Source organism: Bombina bombina, chromosome 2, assembly GCF_027579735.1.
Source record: "Bombina bombina isolate aBomBom1 chromosome 2, aBomBom1.pri, whole genome shotgun sequence".
In the NCBI taxonomy this organism is placed as follows: Eukaryota; Metazoa; Chordata; class Amphibia; order Anura; family Bombinatoridae; genus Bombina; species Bombina bombina.
This window is the reverse complement of record NC_069500.1, coordinates 1,245,232,540-1,245,252,098: the sequence shown is the minus strand read 5'-3', so window position 1 is coordinate 1,245,252,098 and position 19,559 is coordinate 1,245,232,540. Positions and strand designations below refer to the sequence as shown.

Sequence of the window (19,559 nt, the reverse complement as noted above, 5' to 3'; positions counted from 1 at the left end):
AGCCTCCTTATTTCACTTCCTTTGACAGTGCTGAATCATAAATAACTCAACGGGAGTGAGCATAACTTTATTTAAATTGTACACACAAACTAGCACTGTCTGTGCGCTGTGAAAAACTGTCAAAATGCTATCAAATAAGTTGTGGCCTTCAAGGGCTTAGAAATTAGCATATTTACAAACAATACTAAGAGAACAAAGTAAATTTGATAATAAAAGAAATTGCATACTCTATCTGAATCGCGAAAGTTTAATTTTGTCTAGACTGTCCCCTTAATGTAATAACTAATATGGTAGGGAATAGTGATTTACAGTTTGTTTATATAAGCTAAAACATTTGTGGCAGAATTTAGAAATAGTGGAATGTAAACCCTGATGTTAAAACACCTGGTGTTTCAATCTGTAAATCTAGTGACTTTGTAACTTCAAGTACCATGATGTTAAAATGAAAATATGGTGAATTTGCAGTAAATATAGACAGTATTTCATAAAGTGTCAGATTGATAATTGTATCATTTCTATAGGTCTTTTTGCACATGTATTTTAGGCACCACTTGTGCATTTTTTATATACTGACCGGGATCTCAGGAGTATGCTTATGCATGTGGCCTTACTCACATGCTTGGCAGGGTTACATATGCAAGAATAGGTATCACAAAAAAAAAGAAAAATTGAAAAATTGAAAAAAAAATTCTAAATAAATTTGAAATGCTAATTTATGCCACATTAAGTCGGGAACAAAAATCAGTTTTTAAGGTAAAGCTAACCAAGGATACCTGTTATTGCAGGTGCCTTTGTGGGAGAACTGGCTGTAATAACCCAATCAGTCTGTGCATTTCCTCCATTGAGAAATCCTCTTGGCACCATTTCTATCCACCATTATGGCCCAGGTCACCTGACATTTGTTGAGAACTTTATTTTGATGCTTGATGGTACATGAAACCCAAATTTTTTATTTTGTGATTCAAGTAGAACATAGTTTTAAACAATTCTCCAATTTACTTATATTATCAAATTTGCTTCATTATTTTGGTATTCTTTGTTGAAGGAGCAGTAATGCACTACTTGGATCTAGCTAAGCACATCAGGTGAGCCACTGACAAGAAGCATAAATGTGCAGCCACCAATCAGTGGCTTAGCAACAGAAGAACAAAGCAAATTAGATAATAGAAGTAACTTGAACAACTATTTAATGTTTACTTTGTCTCTTTAAATAGCGTTCCTAGTATTGACCCTGGGTAGTATTCACCTGGATCTATCCAGTCATCCCAAAGAAAATATGTTGACCGTCTGTTTACCCCATGCCAACAAAATTTCTTTTTTCAAGCTTGGACTAAAACCAGTTTAGCCTTTATACCTTAGGAAAAAATGCAATGCTTTATTATAATAATAAAAAAATGATCGTCTATAAAACTTATGTTGCGAAGTTCTGTTGAGATGGTAGTTTGCAGACAGAACTAAATTTACAAATTTGACTCCCTACCCCGTGCGGTACCTGGAGCATTGGGAAGGAGTACTCAGTGACTTGCCATTTCATCATTGTCTTCCCTGATGCAGCCAATATAAAGATTCAATGAATTACAGAAATCAGTGTTTCTCACTTCTACTCTCAACCACCCCTAACAGAACAGATTGTATTCCCCTGCCTGGGCTGGTCAACTGAGTTACCTGGCTTAGAACCTAGCTAGTTAGTGACATTTGATGACTTGAGTTGAGAAACGCTGATATAAAGTGTGTCACAGGGAAAGGGCCATGTTAAAAAGTGTCACAGAGCTATGTGCCAGATACTGGGCCACAGTGAAGGAAGTTATGCCATGATGAAATGTGCTAAGCAAAAAGGTTTTATACCCTAGTATACCACAATGGAGTGAGCCTGATAAGCTGCATATGTGATGTTAGATGCAGAAATATGGTAGCATGAATATTACTTCCCTCCTCATACTTCTTTTTTTCTATTGTAAGTGATGTAATATTAGATTTTAGATAGTGGTATGTGTGCTGTGTTTGCTCTATACGTTGATTGATTTATAAACTATTTTAAAATAGTTATTTAAAATAAATTCCTGATACTAATACTATTTACATGTTGCAGTCGGTGTACTTAGGGCTGTATTGGAATCCTGGATGGGTACTAGCTACAAAAACGTTGAGGAACACTGCCCTAGACAAGATTGCTATGTTGCCTTCTTGTCTATTTTCAACAAGTATTTTGAACACAACTGCATGCTTGCAAGCATCATTATGTTTGAGGCAGAGCTATAAATGATGTAGTATGGCCTTCCAGCTGTCGTGAAGTGCTAGATTGGCAGAATCCAAAAATAAGTATTTAATTGATTCCAAAACACATCACATGACCAGACAATATAAACAGATTAAAGGGTCACTTTAGAGATTCTGACCTAAAATGTATATTTATGTGTTGCAATTCTGAGAATTGGAAGTGTAAACTGCAGACTGCACAATCCAAACCCTGCCATATATATTTCGCTAGTTGTCTCAGAAGAAATGATTAAGATACTGCAAAACAATTTAATGTGACCAGCCTTGTCTACTCCTCCAGTAACACGTCTGAATTGTCTTCTACAAATAAGGTGATGTGTGGGGAGGAGTTTGGTCATTGCAAATACAATTGCAGCAAACAGTGCATTAATGAATACAGTGAGTATTCATACTAGGCTGCGCATTACTTAAAGGGCCATGATACCCAAATGTTGAAACATGAAAGTGATGCAGCATAGCTGTAAAAAGCTGACTAGAAAATATCACTTGAACATCTCTATGTAAAAAAGAAATATATTTTACCTCAAAAATTCCTCAGTAGCCATATCCCATTGTAAAGGACTTCTAAGCAGCATATTAGTATGTCTGTTCCGGGACAGCTAAGGGAGTGAGCTTACGTGCACACATGGTTTTTTCCCTATTCAGTTTAAGGAAGTTTACTATGAAATCTCATGAGAGTTAAGTGAAATCTCATGAAATCACAGTAAATGAGTTCATGACTTCAGCACTGCTGATGCTGATTGGCTGCTGTTCATTTCTTCATCTATTTATTTTTTTCCCTGCAGCTGGGCAGCAGCTGAAGTATAACTTTTTACACAGAACTTACTCTGCTGAGCTGAGGAAATTGTGAGGTAAAATATCTTCTTTTTTTACATAGAGATGCTCAGGTGATATTTTCCTGTCAGCTTTTTACAGTTATACTGCATCAGTTTCAAGTGATTTAGCATATGAGTATTATGTTCCTTTAAATGAAAAACTACATAAAAGACTAGTAATTACAAGGTGTTTTATGTCCATTTAAAGAATAATGACATTGGTGCTGTTACCAACCCTATGTGGCTGTTTTGTTTTATTTTAAAATACGTATAGCTACTTAGAGAGCTGCTTAAATATTTCAGAAAATAACAGCCAGTAGTTTGTCAATCAACTGCAAGTATGTTTCTGGCAAATAATCAGTGTATGTGATAATCACATTTATTTGTATGCTGTACTTTGGTGTTTTATACGTTTTTATTTTAACGTGACACAAATGTAGATTATAGATATTTACAATAGAAAGTTAGCATATCTTTCTTTTATTAACTGGCTTTTTACTTTTCTTTTTAGGCTTTGCAATTCAGATATAAGGTCATGTTTCGAGAACCTGATACTTGGTGGAAATTTAAACCAAAAGAACTTGAGAGGTAATAATTTAAAATCATTATTTATTATTTTATTTTTTAATATATAGATTTCATAATAAACTTGCTATTGATAAAGGAATTTGAAAGATTTAATTGTAGCTGGATTTTTTTTATATTTTACCTAACCTTCAGCTTATCTTTAGGAGGAACACCCATAGTGTGACAAAAGAAAAGATAAAAAAAATGTTGGAAAATTACGAAAAAAATGTTGGTGTGAACTCCATTTTAAATAAGTCACATTCAAAAAAGTCTGAAAATGCTGTACATGGCCTAACTGGCACCATCACTGAAGGAGAAGGGTATGATATAGTAGTGATCTAGATTTTTTTATTTGCATGATGTGTGTTTTATACCGGCTTTTATATCCTAAATCCTGCACAATTGTGTTTATGGATACAGAGCATACTGTTATTGTCATAAATATTTTACAAAAGCAAATAAATTATAGTAAAAAAAAATGTTTGATGTAAATACCTGTTGCTAATGTTTACTAGAGGGATCAAACACTGTAACCTAGGTTTTCTTCAGAATGCTGCATATTGCCTAAAAAACAGCTATTTATTTCAACATAATCTTTCTTAAGCTCAGCACACTTCTGCAAGCAACAGGCTGTATTTGATTTAAATCATAATATAAATCACAATTTAAATCACTAGCCAATCTTAGGATATAGATATAGCGCCTCAGGCCCTGTTACCTATAGCTCTGAACAAATGCTACCTAGCCAGCCTGTGGATTGGTGAATTTGTATGTGGTGTGTTCAAAGCACCTCAGGTGGGCGAGGTGTTGATGTGTGGTCACTATTACGTGGCTAAATGACCCTTGGTTATGTCAGTCAAATTAGAGGAGCTAAGTTAAAAACACTATTTATTACATATATTAAATAATACAATACAATAGAATATAAAAATGTGGCTCCACACTGAACAAAGTTATCTATAAACACTAAAAAAAAGTCTTAAAAATGATATGTGAGGTATTCGCTCACTATCTGATTGTTGATGGGTATAGAGATGTATATTTGATTGTTAATGGTTATTCAGATGTATGTTTGATTTGCTACCTCCCACTCTGGTAAGAAATACTCAGAGATGTCTAGGACCTGCACAGCTGATGAAACCAGCTTATGATCACGGTTGCCACATGTGATGATGCCAAATACGGACTGCTCCAAATTTATAAACACCTTGTTAAAGATGTCTTGGGATGTATAAAAAATGTGTTAAAAAATGCACGTGCTGAAAAAAATAAAAAATTACCATAAAAAGAAAAGAAAAAGTTTAACACTTCTTGAGTGTGATTCTGTAAATTCAAAAATAAATAGCAAAAATAAATGTGGCGAAAAAATAAATAATGAAAGACAAGAAAAAACATAATTTATGTAAGAACTTACCTGATAAATTCATTTCTTTCATATTAGCAAGAGTCCATGAGCTAGTGACGTATGGGATATACATTCCTACCAGGAGGGGCAAAGTTTCCCAAACCTCAAAATGCCTATAAATACACCCCTCACCACACCCACAAATCAGTTTAACCCCTTAACGACCAAGGACGTACGCCACACGTCCTCAAAAAAAAAGACAGTTAATGACCGAGGACGTGTGGCGTACGTCCTTGGTCTGGAAAGCAGCTGGAAGCGATCCTGCTCGCTTCCAGCTGCTTTCCGGTTATTGCAGTGATGCCTCGATATCGAGGCATCCTGCAATAACCCCCCTTGGCCATCCGATGCAGAGAGAGCCACTCTGTGGCCCTCTCTGCACCGGACATCGGTGGCCGGTATCGTTGGTGGGTGGGAGCAAGTCTGGGAGGCGGGTGGGCGGTCATCGATGTGCCGAGTGGACTGGAGGGGGGCGGGATCGGGGGCGGGAGCGCACGGGGGCGGGCGCGTGCACGGGCGGGAGCGGGAGGGAACCGCTAAACTACAGAAAAATAAACTTGCAAAAGTAAAAATATAAAACATTTTTGAAAGCTGTAAATAAACAGCTAAGAGATCTGGAAGGGGTGGGGGGTTGATCTTGGGGGGGGGGGGAAGCTACACTACAGAAAAGGTTTTTTTTTTAAAAAAAAAAGGCACATTTTTTTCACTAAACTGGGTACTGGCAGACAGCTGCCAGTACCCAAGATGGCGCCCATTAAGGCAGAGGGGGAGGGTTAGAGAGCTCTTTGGTGGGGGATCAGTGAGGCTGGGGGCTAAGGGGGGATCCTACACAGCAGCATATGTAAATATGCTAAAAAAACACACAAAAAAAGCCCAAATATAGCTTTTATTTTAGTACTGGCAGAGTTTCTGCCAGTACTTAAGATGGCGGGGACAATTGTGGGGTGGGGGAGGGAAGAGAGCTGTTTGGGAGGGATCAGGGGGTCTCATGTTTCAGGTGGGAGGCGGAGCTCTACACTAAAGCTAAAATTAACCCTGCAAGCTCCCTACAAGCTACATAATTAACCCCTTCACTGCTAGCCATAATACACGTGTGAAATGCAGCGGCATTTGGCGGCCTTCTAATTACCAAAAAGCAACGCCAAAGCCATATATGTCTGCTATTTCTGAACAAAGGGGATCCCAGAGAAGCATTTACAACCATTTGTGCCATAATTGCACAAGCTGTTTGTAAATGATTTCAGTGAGAAACCTAAAATTGTGAAAAATTTAACGTTTTTTTTAATTTGATCGCATTTGGCTGTGAAATGGTGGCATGAAATATGCCAAAATTGGCCTAGATCAATACTTGGGGTTGTCTACTACACTACACTAAAGCTAAAATTATCCCTAAAAGCTCCCTACATGCTCCATAATTAACCCCTTCACTGCTGGGCATAATACACGTGTAGTGCGCAGTGGCATTTAGCAGCCTTCTAATTACTAAAAAGCAACGCCAAAGCCATATATGTCTTCTATTTCTGAACAAAGGGGATCCCAGAGAAGAATTTACAACCATTTAAGCCATAATTGCACAAGCTGTTTGTAAATAATTTCAGTGAGAAACCAAAAGTTTGTGAAAAAATTTGTAAAAAAGTGAACGATTTTTTGTATTTAATCGCATTTGGCGGTGAAATGGTGGCATGAAATATACCAAAATGGGCCTAGATGAATACTTTGGGATGTCTACTAACAAAAAATATATACATGTCAATGGATATTCAGAGATTCCTGAAAGATATTAGTGTTCTAATGTAACTAGCGCTAATTTTGAAAAATAATGGTTTGGAAATAGCAAAGTGCTACTTGTATTTATGGCCCTATAACTTACAAAAAAAGCAAAGAACATGTAAACATTGGGTATTTCTAAACTCAGGACAAAATTTAGAAACTATTTAGCACGGGTGTTTTTTGGTGGTTGTAGATGTGTAACAGATTTTGGGGGTCATAGTTAGAAAAAGTGTGTTTTTTTTTCAATTTTTTCCTCATATTTTATAAAAAATTTTTATAGTAAATTATAAGATATGATGAAAATAATGGTATCTTTAGAAATTCCATTTAATGGCGAGAAAAACGGTATATAATATGTGTGGGTACAGTAAATGAGTAAGATGAAAATTACAGCTAAACACAAACACCGCAAAAATGTAAAAATAGCCTTGGTCCCAAACGGACAGAAAATGGAAAAGTGCTGTGGTTAACGAATAGCCAAGAAGTGGGGTGATAAGAAAAAGTGCGAAAGCATAAAAAATAAGGAATTTGAATAATTGTGCTTTATACAAAAAATCATAACCACCACAAAAAAAGGGTGGGCCTCATGGACTCTTGCTAATATGAAAGAAATGAATTTATCAGGTAAGTTCTTACATAAATTATGTTTTGTTTCATGTAATTAGCAAGAGTCCATGAGCTAGTGACGTATGGGATAATAAATACCCAAGATGTGGAACTTCCACGCAAGAGTCACTAGAGAGGGAGAGATAAAATAAAGACAGCCAATTCCGCTGAAAAATAATCCACACTCCAAAATAAAGTTTTAATCTTATAATGAAAAAAACTGAAATTATAAGCAGAAGAATCAAACTGAAACAGCTGCCTGAAGTACTTTTCTACCAAAAACTGCTTCAGAAGAAGAAAACACATCAAAATGGTAGAATTTAGTAAAAGTATGCAAAGAAGACCAAGTTGCTGCTTTGCAAATCTGATCAACCGAAGCTTCATTCCTAAACGCCCAGGAAGTAGAAACTGACCTAGTAGAATGAGCTGTAATCCTTTGAGGCTGAGTTTTACCCGACTCGACATAAGCATGATGAATCAAAGACTTTAACCAAGACGCCAAAGTAATGGCAGAGGCCTTCTGACCTTTCCTGGAACCAGAAAAGATAACAAATAGACTAGAAGTCTTTCGGAAATCTTTAGTAGCTTCAACATAATATTTCAAAGCTCTAACTACATCCAAAGATTGTAACGATCTTTCCTTAGAATTCTTAGGATTAGGACACAATGAAGGAACCACAATTTCTCTACTAATGTTGTTAGAATTCACAACTTTAGGTAAAAATTTAAATGAAGTCTGCAACACCGCCTTATCCTGATGAAAAATCAGAAAAGGATTCACAAGAAAGAGCAGATAACTCAGAAACTCTTCTAGCAGAAGAGATGGCCAAAAGGAACAACACTTTCCAAGAAAGTAATTTAATATCCAAAGAATGCATAGGTTCAAACGGAGGAGCTTGTAAAGCCCCCAGAACCAAATTCAAACTCCAAGGAGGAGAGATTGACTTAATGACAGGTTTGATACGAACCAAAGCCTGTACAAAACAATGAATATCAGGAAGATTAGCAATCTTTCTGTGAAACAGAACAGAAAGAGCAGAAATTTGTCCTTTCAAGGAACTTGCAGACAAACCTTTATCCCGACCATCCTGAAGAAACTGTAAAATTCTAGGAATTCTAAAAGAATGCCAAGGGAATTTATGTGAAGAACACCAAGAAATGTAAGCCTTCCAGACTCGATAATATATCTTCCTAGACACAGATTTACGAGCCTGTAACATAGTATTAATTACGTAGTCAGAGAAACCTCTATGACTGAGAATCAAGCGTTCAATCTCCATACCTTCAAATTTAATGATTTGAGATCCTGATGGAAAAAAGGACCTTTAGATAGAAGGTCTGGTCTTAACGGAAGAGTCCACGGTTGGCAAGTAGCCATCCGAACAAGATCCGCATACCAAAACCTGTGAGGCCATGCTGGAGCCACCAGCAGAACAAACGAACCCTCTTTTAGAATCTTTGAGATCACTCTTGGAAGAATAACTAGAGGCGGAAAGATATAGGCAGGATGATACTTCCAAGGAAGTGACAATGCATCCACTGCCTCCGCCTGAGGATCCCTGGATCTGGACAGATACCTGGGAAGTTTCTTGTTTAGATGAGAGGCCATCAGATCTATTTCTGGAAGTCCCCAGATTTGAACAATCTGAAGAAATACCTCTGGGTGAAGAGACCATTCGCCCGGATGTAACGTCTGGCGACTGAGATAATCCGCTTCCCAATTGTCTATACCTGGGATGTGAACCGCAGAGATTAGACAGGAACTGGATTCCGCCCATACAAGTATCCAAGATACTTCTTTCATAGCCAGAGGACTGTGAGTCCCCCCTTGATGATTGACATATGCCACGGTTGTGACATTGTCCGTCTGAAAACAAATGAACGATTCTCTCTTCAGAAGAGGCCACGACTGAAGAGCTCTGAAAATCGCACGGAGTTCCAAAATATTGATTGGTAATCTTGCCTCCTGAGATTCCCAAACCCCCTGTGCTGTCAGAGACCCCCATACAGCTCCCCAACCTGTCAGACTCGCATCTGTTGAGATCACAGTCCAGGTTGGAAGAACAAAAGAAGCCCCCTGAACTAAACGATGGTGATCTGTCCACCACGTCAGAGAGTGTCGAACAATCGGATTTAAAGATATTAACTGTGATATATTTGTATAATCCCTGCACCACTGGTTCAGCATACAAAGCTGAAGAGGTCGCATGTGAAAACGAGCAAAGGGGATCGCGTCCGATGCAGCAGTCATAAGACCTAGAATTTCCATGCATAAGGCTACCGAAGGGAATGATTGAGACTGAAGGTTTTGACAAGCTGAAACCAATTTCAGACGTCTCTTGTCCGTCAGAGACAAAGTCATGGACACTGAATCTATTTGGAAACCTAAAAAGGTTACCCTTGTCTGAGGTATCAATGAACTCTTTGGTAAATTGATCCTCCAACCATGTTCTTGAAGAAACGACACGTTCTTGAAGAAACGATTCGTATGAAATTCTGCTAAATGTGAAGACTGAGCAAGTACCAAGATATCGTCCAAATAAGGAAATACCACAATACCCTGTTCTCTGATTACAGATAGAAGGGCACCGAGAACCTTTGAAAAAATCCTTGGAGCTGTTGCTAGGCCGAACGGCAGAGCCACAAACTGGTAATGCTTGTCTAGAAAAGAGAATCTCAGAAACTGATAGTGATCTGGATGAATCGGAATATGCAGATATGCATCTTGTAAATCTATTGTGGACATATAATGCCCTTGCTGAACAAAAGGCAGAATAGTCCTTATAGTTACCATTTTGAATGTTGGTATCCTTACATAACGATTCAATATTTTTAAATCCAGAACTGGTCTGAAGGAATTCTCCTTCTTTGGTACAATGAATAGATTTGAGTAAAACCCCAGACCCTGTTCTGGAACTGGCACAATTACTCCAGCCAACTCTAGATCTGAAACACATTTCAGAAATGCTTGAGCCTTCACTGGGTTTATTGGAATGCGAGAAAGAAAAAATCTTCTTGCAGGAGGCCTTACCTTGAAACCTATTATGTACCCTTGTGAAACAATGTTCTGAATCCAAAGATTGTGAATCGAATTGATCCAAATTCCTTTGAAAAATCGTAATCTGCCCCCTACCAGCTGTGCTGGAATGAGGGCCGCACCTTCATGTGGACTTGGGAGCTGGCTTTGGCTTTCTGAAAGGCTTGGATTTATTCCAGACTGGAGATGGTTTCCACACAGAAACCGTTCCTTTAGGGGAAGGATCAGGCTTCTGTTCCTTATTCTGACGAAAGGAACAAAAACGATTAGCAGCCCTATATTTACCTTTAGATTTTTTTATCCTGAGGTAAAAAAGTTCCTTTCCCCCCAGTAACAGTTGAAATAATAGAATCCAACTGGGAACCAAACAATTTATTACCTTGGAAAGAAAGGGAAAGCAAAGTTGACTTAGAAGACATATCTGCATTCCAAGTTTTAAGCCATAAAGCTCTTCTAGCTAAAATAGCTAAAGACATATACCTGACATCAACTCTAATGATATCAAAGATGGCATCACAAATAAAGTTATTAGCATGTTGAAGAAGTTTAACAATGCTATGAGTATTATGATCTGACACTTGTTGTGCCAAAGCCTCCAACCAAAAAGTGGAAGCTGCCGCAACATCAGCCAAAGAAATAGCAGGCCTAAGAAGATTACCTGAACATAAATAAGCTTTCCTTAGAAAGGATTCAATTTTCCTATCTAAAGGATCCTTAAAGGAAGTACTATCTGTCGTAGGAATAGTAGTACGTTTAGCGAGAGTAGAGATAGCCCCATCAACTTTAGGGATTTTGTCCCAAAACTCTAATCTGTCAGATGGCACAGGATACAATTTCTTAAACCTTTTAGGAGTAGTAAATGAATTACCCAGATTATTCCATTCCCTAGAAATTACTTCAGAAATAGCATCAGGGACAGGAAAAACTTCCGGAATAACTAAAGGAGGTTTAAAAACCGAATTTAAATGCTTATTAGATTTAGTATCAAGAGGACTAGATTCCTCCATCTCTAATGCGATTAAAATTTCTTTAAGTAAAGAACGAATAAATTCCATTTTAAATAAATATGAGGATTTATCAGTGTCAATATCTGAGACAGAATCCTCAGAACCAGACAAATCAGAATGTTCATTTAAAAATTCATCTGAAAAATGAGAAGTTTTAAAAGACCTTTTACGTTTACTGGAAGGAGGAATAACAGACATAGCCTTCCTAATAGATTTAGAAACAAAATCTCTTATATTAACAGGAGTATTAGATGTTGATGGAACAGCAACAGGTAATGGAATATTACTAATGGAAATACTATCTGCATTAGCAAGCTTATCATGACATTCATCACAAACTACAGCCTGAGGAACAGTTACCACAAGTTTACAGCAAATACACTTAACTTTGGTAGAACCAGCATCAGGCAGCGTTTTTCCAGAAGTAGCTTCTGATCCAGGGTCAATCTGAGACATCTTGCAATATGTAAGAGAAAAAACAACATATAAAGCAAAATCTATCAAATTCCTTAAAAGACAGTTTCAGGAATGGGAAAAAATGCCAATGAACAAGCCTCTAGCAACCAGAAGCAAATGAAAAATGAGACTTAAATAATGTGAAAAAAGGTGGAGACAAAAAAGACGCCCACATTTTTTAGCGCCAAAAAAGACGCCCATATTATTGGCGCCAAGAATGACGCCACATTCGGTGACACAGACATTTCTTTCATGTAATTAGCAAGAGTCCATGAGCTAGTGACGTATGGGATATACATTCCTACCAGGAGGGGCAAAGTTTCCCAAACCTCAAAATGCCTATAAATACACCCCTCACCACACCCACAATTCAGTTTTACAAACTTTGCCTCCCGTGGAGGTGGTGAAGTAAGTTTGTGCTAGATTCTACGTTGATATGCGCTCCGCAGCAGGTTGGAGCCCGGTTTTCCTCTCGGCGTGCAGTGAATGTCAGAGGGATGTGAAGAGAGTATTGCCTATTTGAATTCAATGATCTCCTTCTACGGGGTCTATTTCATAGGCTCTCTGTTATCGGTCGTAGAGATTCATCTCTTACCTCCCTTTTCAGATCGACGATATACTCTTATATATACCATTACCTCTACTGATTCTCGTTTCAGTACTGGTTTGGCTTTCTACTACATGTAGATGAGTGTCCTGGGGTAAGTAAGTCTTATTTTTGTGACATTCTAAGCTATGGTTGGGCACTTTTATATAAAGTTCTAAATATTTGTGTTTAAACATTTATTTGCCTTGATTCAGGATGTTCAATATTCCTTATTTCAGACAGTCAGTTTCATTATTTGGGATAATGCATTTGAATAATCAATTTTTTTCTTACCTTTAAAATTTGACTTTTTCCCTGTGGGCTGTTAGGCTCGCGGGGGCTGAAAATGCTTCATTTTATTGCGTCATTCTTGGCGCTGACTTTTTTGGCGCAAAAAAATTTCTTTGTTATTTCCGGCATCATACTTGTCACCGGAAGTTGCGTCATTTTTGACGTTTTTGCGCCAAAAGTGTCGGCGTTACCGGATGTGGCGTCATTTTTGGCGCTAAAAGCATTTAGGCGCCAAATAATGTGGGCGTCTTTTTTGGCGCTAAAAAATATGGGCGTCATTATTGTCTCCACATTATTTAAGTCTCATTGTTTATTTGCTTCTGGTTGCTAGAAGCTTGTTCACTGGCATTTTTTCCCATTCCTGAAACTGTCATTTAAGGAATTTGATCAATTTTGCTTTATATGTTGTTTTTTCTATTACATATTGCAAGATGTCTCAGATTGACCCTGAATCAGAAGATACTTCTGGAAAATCGCTGCCTGATGCTGGATCTACCAAAGTTAAGTGTATTTGCTGTAAACTTGTGGTATCTGTTCCTCCAGCTGTTGTTTGTAATGAATGTCATGACAAACTTGTTAATGCAGATAATAATTCCTTTAGTAATGTTACATTACCTGTTGTTGTTCCATCAACATCTAATACTCAGAGTGTTCCTGTTAACATAAGAGATTTTGTTTCTAAATCCATTAAGAAGGCTATGTCTGTTATTCCTCCTTCTAGTAAACGTAAAATGTCTTTTAAAACTTCTCATTTTTCAGATGAATTTTTAAATGAACATCATCATTCTGATAATGATTCCTCTGGTTCAGAGGATTCTGTTTCAGAGGTTGATGCTGATAAATCTTCATATTTATTCAAAATGGAATTTATTCGTTCTTTACTTAAAGAAGTCTTAATTGCATTAGAAATAGAGGAATCTGGTCCTCTTGATACTAAATCTAAACGTTTAAATAAGGTTTTTAAATCTCCTGTAGTTATTCCAGAAGTTTTTCCTGTCCCTGATGCTATTTCTGAAGTAATTTCCAGGGAATGGAATAATTTGGGTAATTCATTTACTCCTTCTAAACGTTTTAAGCAATTATATCCTGCGCCATCTGACAGATTAGAGTTTTGGGACAAAATCCCTAAGGTTGATGGGGCTATCTCTACTCTTGCTAAACGTACTACTATTCCTACGGCAGATAGTACTTCCTTTAAGGATCCTTTAGATAGGAAAATTGAATCCTTTCTAAGAAAAGCTTACTTATGTTCAGGTAATCTTCTTAGACCTGCTATATCTTTAGCGGATGTTGCTGCAGCTTCAACTTTTTGGTTGGAAGCTTTAGCGCAACAAGTAACATCATAATTCTCATAGCATTGTTAATCTTCTTCAACATGCTAATAATTTTATTTGTGATGCCATCTTTGATATCATTAGGGTTGATGTCAGGTATATGTCTCTAGCTATTTTAGCTAGAAGAGCTTTATGGCTTAAAACTTGGAATGCTGATATGTCTTCCAAGTCAACTTTGCTTTCCCTTTCTTTCCAGGGTAATAAATTATTTGGTTCACAGTTGGATTCTATTATTTCAACTGTTACTGGGGGGGAAAGGAACTTTTTTACCACAGGATAAAAAATCTAAAGGTAAATTTAGGTCTACTAATCGTTTTCGTTCCTTTCGTCACAATAAGGAACAAAAGCCTGATCCTTCCCCTACAGGAGCGGTATCAGTTTGGAAACCATCTCCAGTCTGGAATAAATCCAAGCCTTTTAGAAAGCCAAAGCCAGCTCCCAAGTCAACATGAAGGTGCGGCCCTCATTCCAGCCCAGCTGGTAGGGGGCAGATTACGATTTTTCAAAGAAATTTGGATCAATTTGATTCACAATCTTTGGATTCAGAACATTGTTTCACAAGGGTACAGAATAGGCTTCAAGATAAGGCCTCCTGCAAGAAGATTTTTTCTTTCCCGTGTCCCAGTAAATCCAGTGAAGGCTCAAGCATTTCTGAAATGTGTTTCAGATCTAGAGTTGGCTGGAGTAATTATGCCAGTTCCAGTTCTGGAACAGGGGCTGGGGTTTTACTCAAATCTCTTCATTGTACCAAAGAAGGAGAATTCCTTCAGACCAGCTCTGGATTTAAAAATATTTATTTATCATTATGTAAGGATACCAACATTCAAAATGGTAACTATAAGGACTATTCTGCCTTTTGTTCAGCAAGGGCATTATATGTCCACAATAGATTTACAGGATGCATATCTGCATATTCCGATTCATCCAGATCACTATCAGTTTCTGAGATTCTCTTTCCTAGACAAGCATTACCAGTTTGTGGCTCTGCCGTTTGGCCTAGCAACAGCTCCAAGGATTTTTACAAAGGTTCTCGGTGCCCTTCTGTCTGTAATCAGAGAACAGGGTATTGTGGTATTTCCTTATTTGGACGATATCTTGGTACTTGCTCAGTCTTCACATTTAGCAGAATCTCATACGAATCGACTTGTATTGTTTCTTCGAGAACATGGTTGGAGGATCAATTTACCAAAAAGTTCATTGATTCCTCAGACAAGGGTAACCTTTTTAGGTTTCCAGATAGATTCAGTGTCCATGACTCTGTCTCTGATAGACAAGAGACGTCTAAAATTGGTTTCAGCTTGTCGAAACCTTCAGTCTCAATCATTCCCTTCGGTAGCCTTATGCATGGAAATTCTAGGTCTTATGACTGCTGCATCGGACGCGATCCCCTTTGCTCGTTTTCACATGCAACCTCTTCAGCTCTGTATGCTGAACCAGTGGTGCAGGGATTATACAAAGATATCTCAATTAATATCTTTAAAACCGATTGTACGACACTCTCTGACGTGGTGGACAGACCACCATCGTTTAGTTCAGGGGGCTTCTTTTGTTCTTCCGACCTGGACTGTGATTTCAACAGATGCAAGTCTGACAGGTTGGGGAGCTGTTTGGGGGTCTCTGACAGCACAAGGGGTTTGGGAATCTCAGGAGGTGAGATTACCAATCAACATTTTGGAACTCCGTGCAATTTTCAGAGCTCTTCAGTCATGGCCTCTTCTAAAGAGAGAGTCGTTCATTTGTTTTCAGACGGACAATGTCACAACCGTGGCATATGTCAATCATCAAGGAGGGACTCGCAGTCCTCTGGCTATGAAAGAAGTATCTCGAATACTGGTATGGGCGGAATCCAGCTCCTGTCTAATTTCTGCGGTTTATATCCCAGGTATAGACAATTGGGAAGCGGATTATCTCAGTCGCCAAACATTACATCCGGGCGAATGGTCTCTTCACCCAGAGGTATTTCTTCAGATTGTTCAAATGTGGGGTCTTCCATAAATAGATCTGATGGCTACTCATCTAAAAAAGAAACTTCCCAGGTATCTGTCCAGATCCAGGGATCCTCAGGCAGAGGCAGTGGATGCATTGTCACTTCCTTGGAAGTATCATCCTGCCTGTATCTTTCCGCCTCTAGTTCTTCTTCCAAGAGTGATTTCCAAGATTCTAAAGGAGTGCTCGTTTGTTCTGCTGGTGGCTCCAGCATGGCCTCACAGGTTTTGGTATGCGGATCTTGTCCAGATGGCCACTTGCCAACCGTGGACTCTTCCATTAAGACCAGACCTTCTATCGCAAGGTCCTTTTTTCCATCAGGATCTCAAATCCTTAAATTTGAAGGTATGGAGATTGAACGCTTGATTCTCGGTCATAGAGGTTTCTCTGACTCTGTGATTAATACTATGTTACAGGCTCGTAAATCTGTATCTAGGAAGATATATTATCGAGTCTGGAAGATTTACATTTCTTGGTGTTTTTCTCATCATTTTTCCTGGCATTCTTTTAGAATTCCTAGAATTTTACAGTTTCTTCAGGATGGTTTGGATAAAGGTTTGTCTGCAAGTTCCTTGAAAGGACAAATCTCTGCTCTTTCTGTTCTTTTCCACAGAAAGATTGCTAATCTTCCTGATATTCATTGTTTTGTACAAGCTTTGGTTCGTATAAAACCTGTTATTAAGTCAATTTCTCCTCGGAGTTTGAATTTGGTTCTGGGGGCTCTTCAAGCTCCTCCGTTTGAACCTATGCATTCGCTGGACATTAAATTACTTTCTTGGAAAGTTTTGTTTCTTTTGGCCATCTCTTCTGCCAGAAGAGTTTCTGAATTATCTGCTCTTTCTTGTGAGTCTCCTTTTCTGATTTTTCATCAGGATAAGGCGGTGTTGCGAACTTCTTTTAAATTTTTACCTAAGGTTGTGAATTCTAACATTAGTAGAGAAATTGTGGTTCCTTCATTGTGTCCTAATCCTAAGAATTCTAAGGAAAGATCGTTGCATTCTTTGGATGTAGTTAGAGCTTTGAAATATGTTGAAGCTACTAAAAATTTCCGAAAGACTTCTAGTCTATTTGTTATCTTTTCCGGTTCTAGGAAAGGTCAGAAGGCCTCTGCCATTTCTTTGGCGTCTTGGTTAAAGTCTTTGATTCATCATGCTTATGTCGAGGCGGGTAAAACTCCGCCTCAAAGGATTACAGCTCATTCTACTAGGCCAGTTTCTACTTCCTGGGCGTTTAGGAATGAAGCTTCGGTTGATCAGATTTGCAAAGCAGCAACTTGGTCTTCTTTGCATACTTTTACTAAATTCTACCATTTTGATGTGTTTTGTTCTTCTGAAGCAGTTTTTGGTAGAAAAGTACTTCAGGCAGCTGTTTCAGTTTGATTCTTCTGCTTATAATTTCAGTTTTTTTCATTATAAGATTTAAACTTTGTTTTGGGTGTGGATTATTTTCAGCGGAATTGGCTGTCTTTATTTTATCCCTCCCTCTCTAGTGACTCTTGCGTGGAAGATCCACATCTTGGGTATTCATTATCCCATACGTCACTAGCTCATGGACTCTTGCTAATTACATGAAAGAAAACATAATTTATGTAAGAACTTACCTGATAAATTCATTTCTTTCATATTAGCAAGAGTCCATGAGGCCCACCCTTTTTTGTGGTGGTTATGATTTTTTTTGTATAAAGCACATTTATTCCAATTCCTTATTTTTTTATGCTTTCGCACTTTTTTCTTATCACCCCACTTCTTGGCTATGCGTTAAACTGATTTGTGGGTGTGGTGAGGGGTGTATTTATAGGCATTTTGAGGTTTGGGAAACTTTGCCCCTCCTGGTAGGAATGTATGTCCCATACGTCACTAGCTCATGGACTCTTGCTAATATGAAAGAAATGAATTTATCAGGTAAATTCTTACATAAATTATGTTTTTTGGCGCAAAACGTCAAAAAAATGACGCAAACACGAACAACTTCCGGCGACAAGTATGACGCCGGAAATGACATAGAAATTTCTCTTGTTAAGTGTAGTCAGTCCACGGGTCATCCATTACTTATGGGATTATATCTCTTCCCCAACAGGAAGTTGCAAGAGGATCACCCAAGCAGAGCTGCTATATAGCTCCTCCCCTCACATGTCATATCCAGTCATTCTCTTGCAACCTAACTAAAGATAGGTCGTTGTGAGAGGTCTGTGGTGTTTTTAAACTTAGTTTATTTCTTCAATCAAAAGTTTGTTATTTTAAATGGCACCGGAGTGTGCTGTTTGTTTCTCAGGCAGCATTAGAAGAAGAATCTGCCTGCGTTTTTTATGATCTTAGCAGACGTAACTAAGATCCACTGGCTGTTCTCGCACATTCTGAGGAGTGAGGTAACTTCAGAAAAGGGGAATAGCATGCAGGGCCCCCCTGCAAACGAGGTATGTGCAGTAAATTATTTTTCTAAGCAATGGAATTGACTGAGAAAATACTGCTGATACCAATGTAATGTAAGTTCAGCCTTAAATGCACTGGTAGCGACTGGTATTAGGCTGATGAGTGTGTGTACACTGAAGTATTTTTCTAGGGAATGGAATTTGACTCAGAAAATACTGTTAATACTGAAGTAATGTATGAGCCTCAACTGCAGTAACAGCGACTGGTAGCAGGCTTATTAATAACACTTCATAACTTTTAGAATTGTATGTTCAAAACGTTTACTGGCATGTTAATCGTTTTTTGTGAGGTACTTGGTGATAAAACTTATTGGGGCATGATTTTTACCACATGGCTAACTTTTGTTTCTGCATAGAAACAGTTAACTGAGCTTCCCCACTGTTGTAATATGAGTGGGAGGGGCCTATTTTAGCGCTTTTTTGCGCAGTAAAAATTCAGTCACAATCTTCCTACTTCATCCTCCATGATCCAGGACGTCTCTAGAGAGCTCAGGGGTCTTCAAAATTCATTTTGAGGGAGGTAATCAGTCACAGCAGACCTGTGACAGTGTGTTTGACTGTGATAAAAACGTTAATTATTAAATTGTTATCCGTTTTTGGGTATTAAGGGGTTAATCATCCATTTGCTGGTGGGTGCAATCCTTTGCTAACTTAATACATTTACTGTGAAAATTTGGTTGCTATAACTAATTTGGTTCATTGTTATTTCAACTGTGACCGCTTTTTGTGCTTCTTAAAGGCACAGTAGCGTTTTTTTATATTGCTTGTAAATTTATTTGGAAAGTATTTTCCAAGCTTGCTAGTTTCATTGCTAGTCTGTTTAAACATGTCTGACACAGATGAATCTGTTTGTTCACTATGTATGAAGGCCAATGTGGAGCCCCATAGAAATTTGTGTACTAAATGCATTGATTTAACTTTAAATAAAAGTCAGTCTTTACATGTAAAGAAATTATCACCAGACAACGAGGGGGAAGTTATGCCGACTAACTCTCCT

The 19,559-nt window shown here is 38.1% G+C and overlaps 1 protein-coding gene across 4 annotated transcripts in view; it reads left to right on the top strand.

Annotated features, from left to right (window-relative positions):
* Nucleotides 1-19,559, top strand: part of N4BP2 (NEDD4 binding protein 2) — a 462,788-nt gene that overhangs the window by 130,237 nt on the left and 312,992 nt on the right. For all 4 annotated transcript variants that reach the window (XM_053704039.1, XM_053704038.1, XM_053704041.1 and 1 more), the window contains exons 6-7: nucleotides 3,604-3,680; nucleotides 3,824-3,979. In XM_053704039.1, the coding sequence (XP_053560014.1) occupies nucleotides 3,604-3,680; nucleotides 3,824-3,979 (233 nt within the window). The remainder of the gene's footprint in view (nucleotides 1-3,603; nucleotides 3,681-3,823; nucleotides 3,980-19,559) is intronic.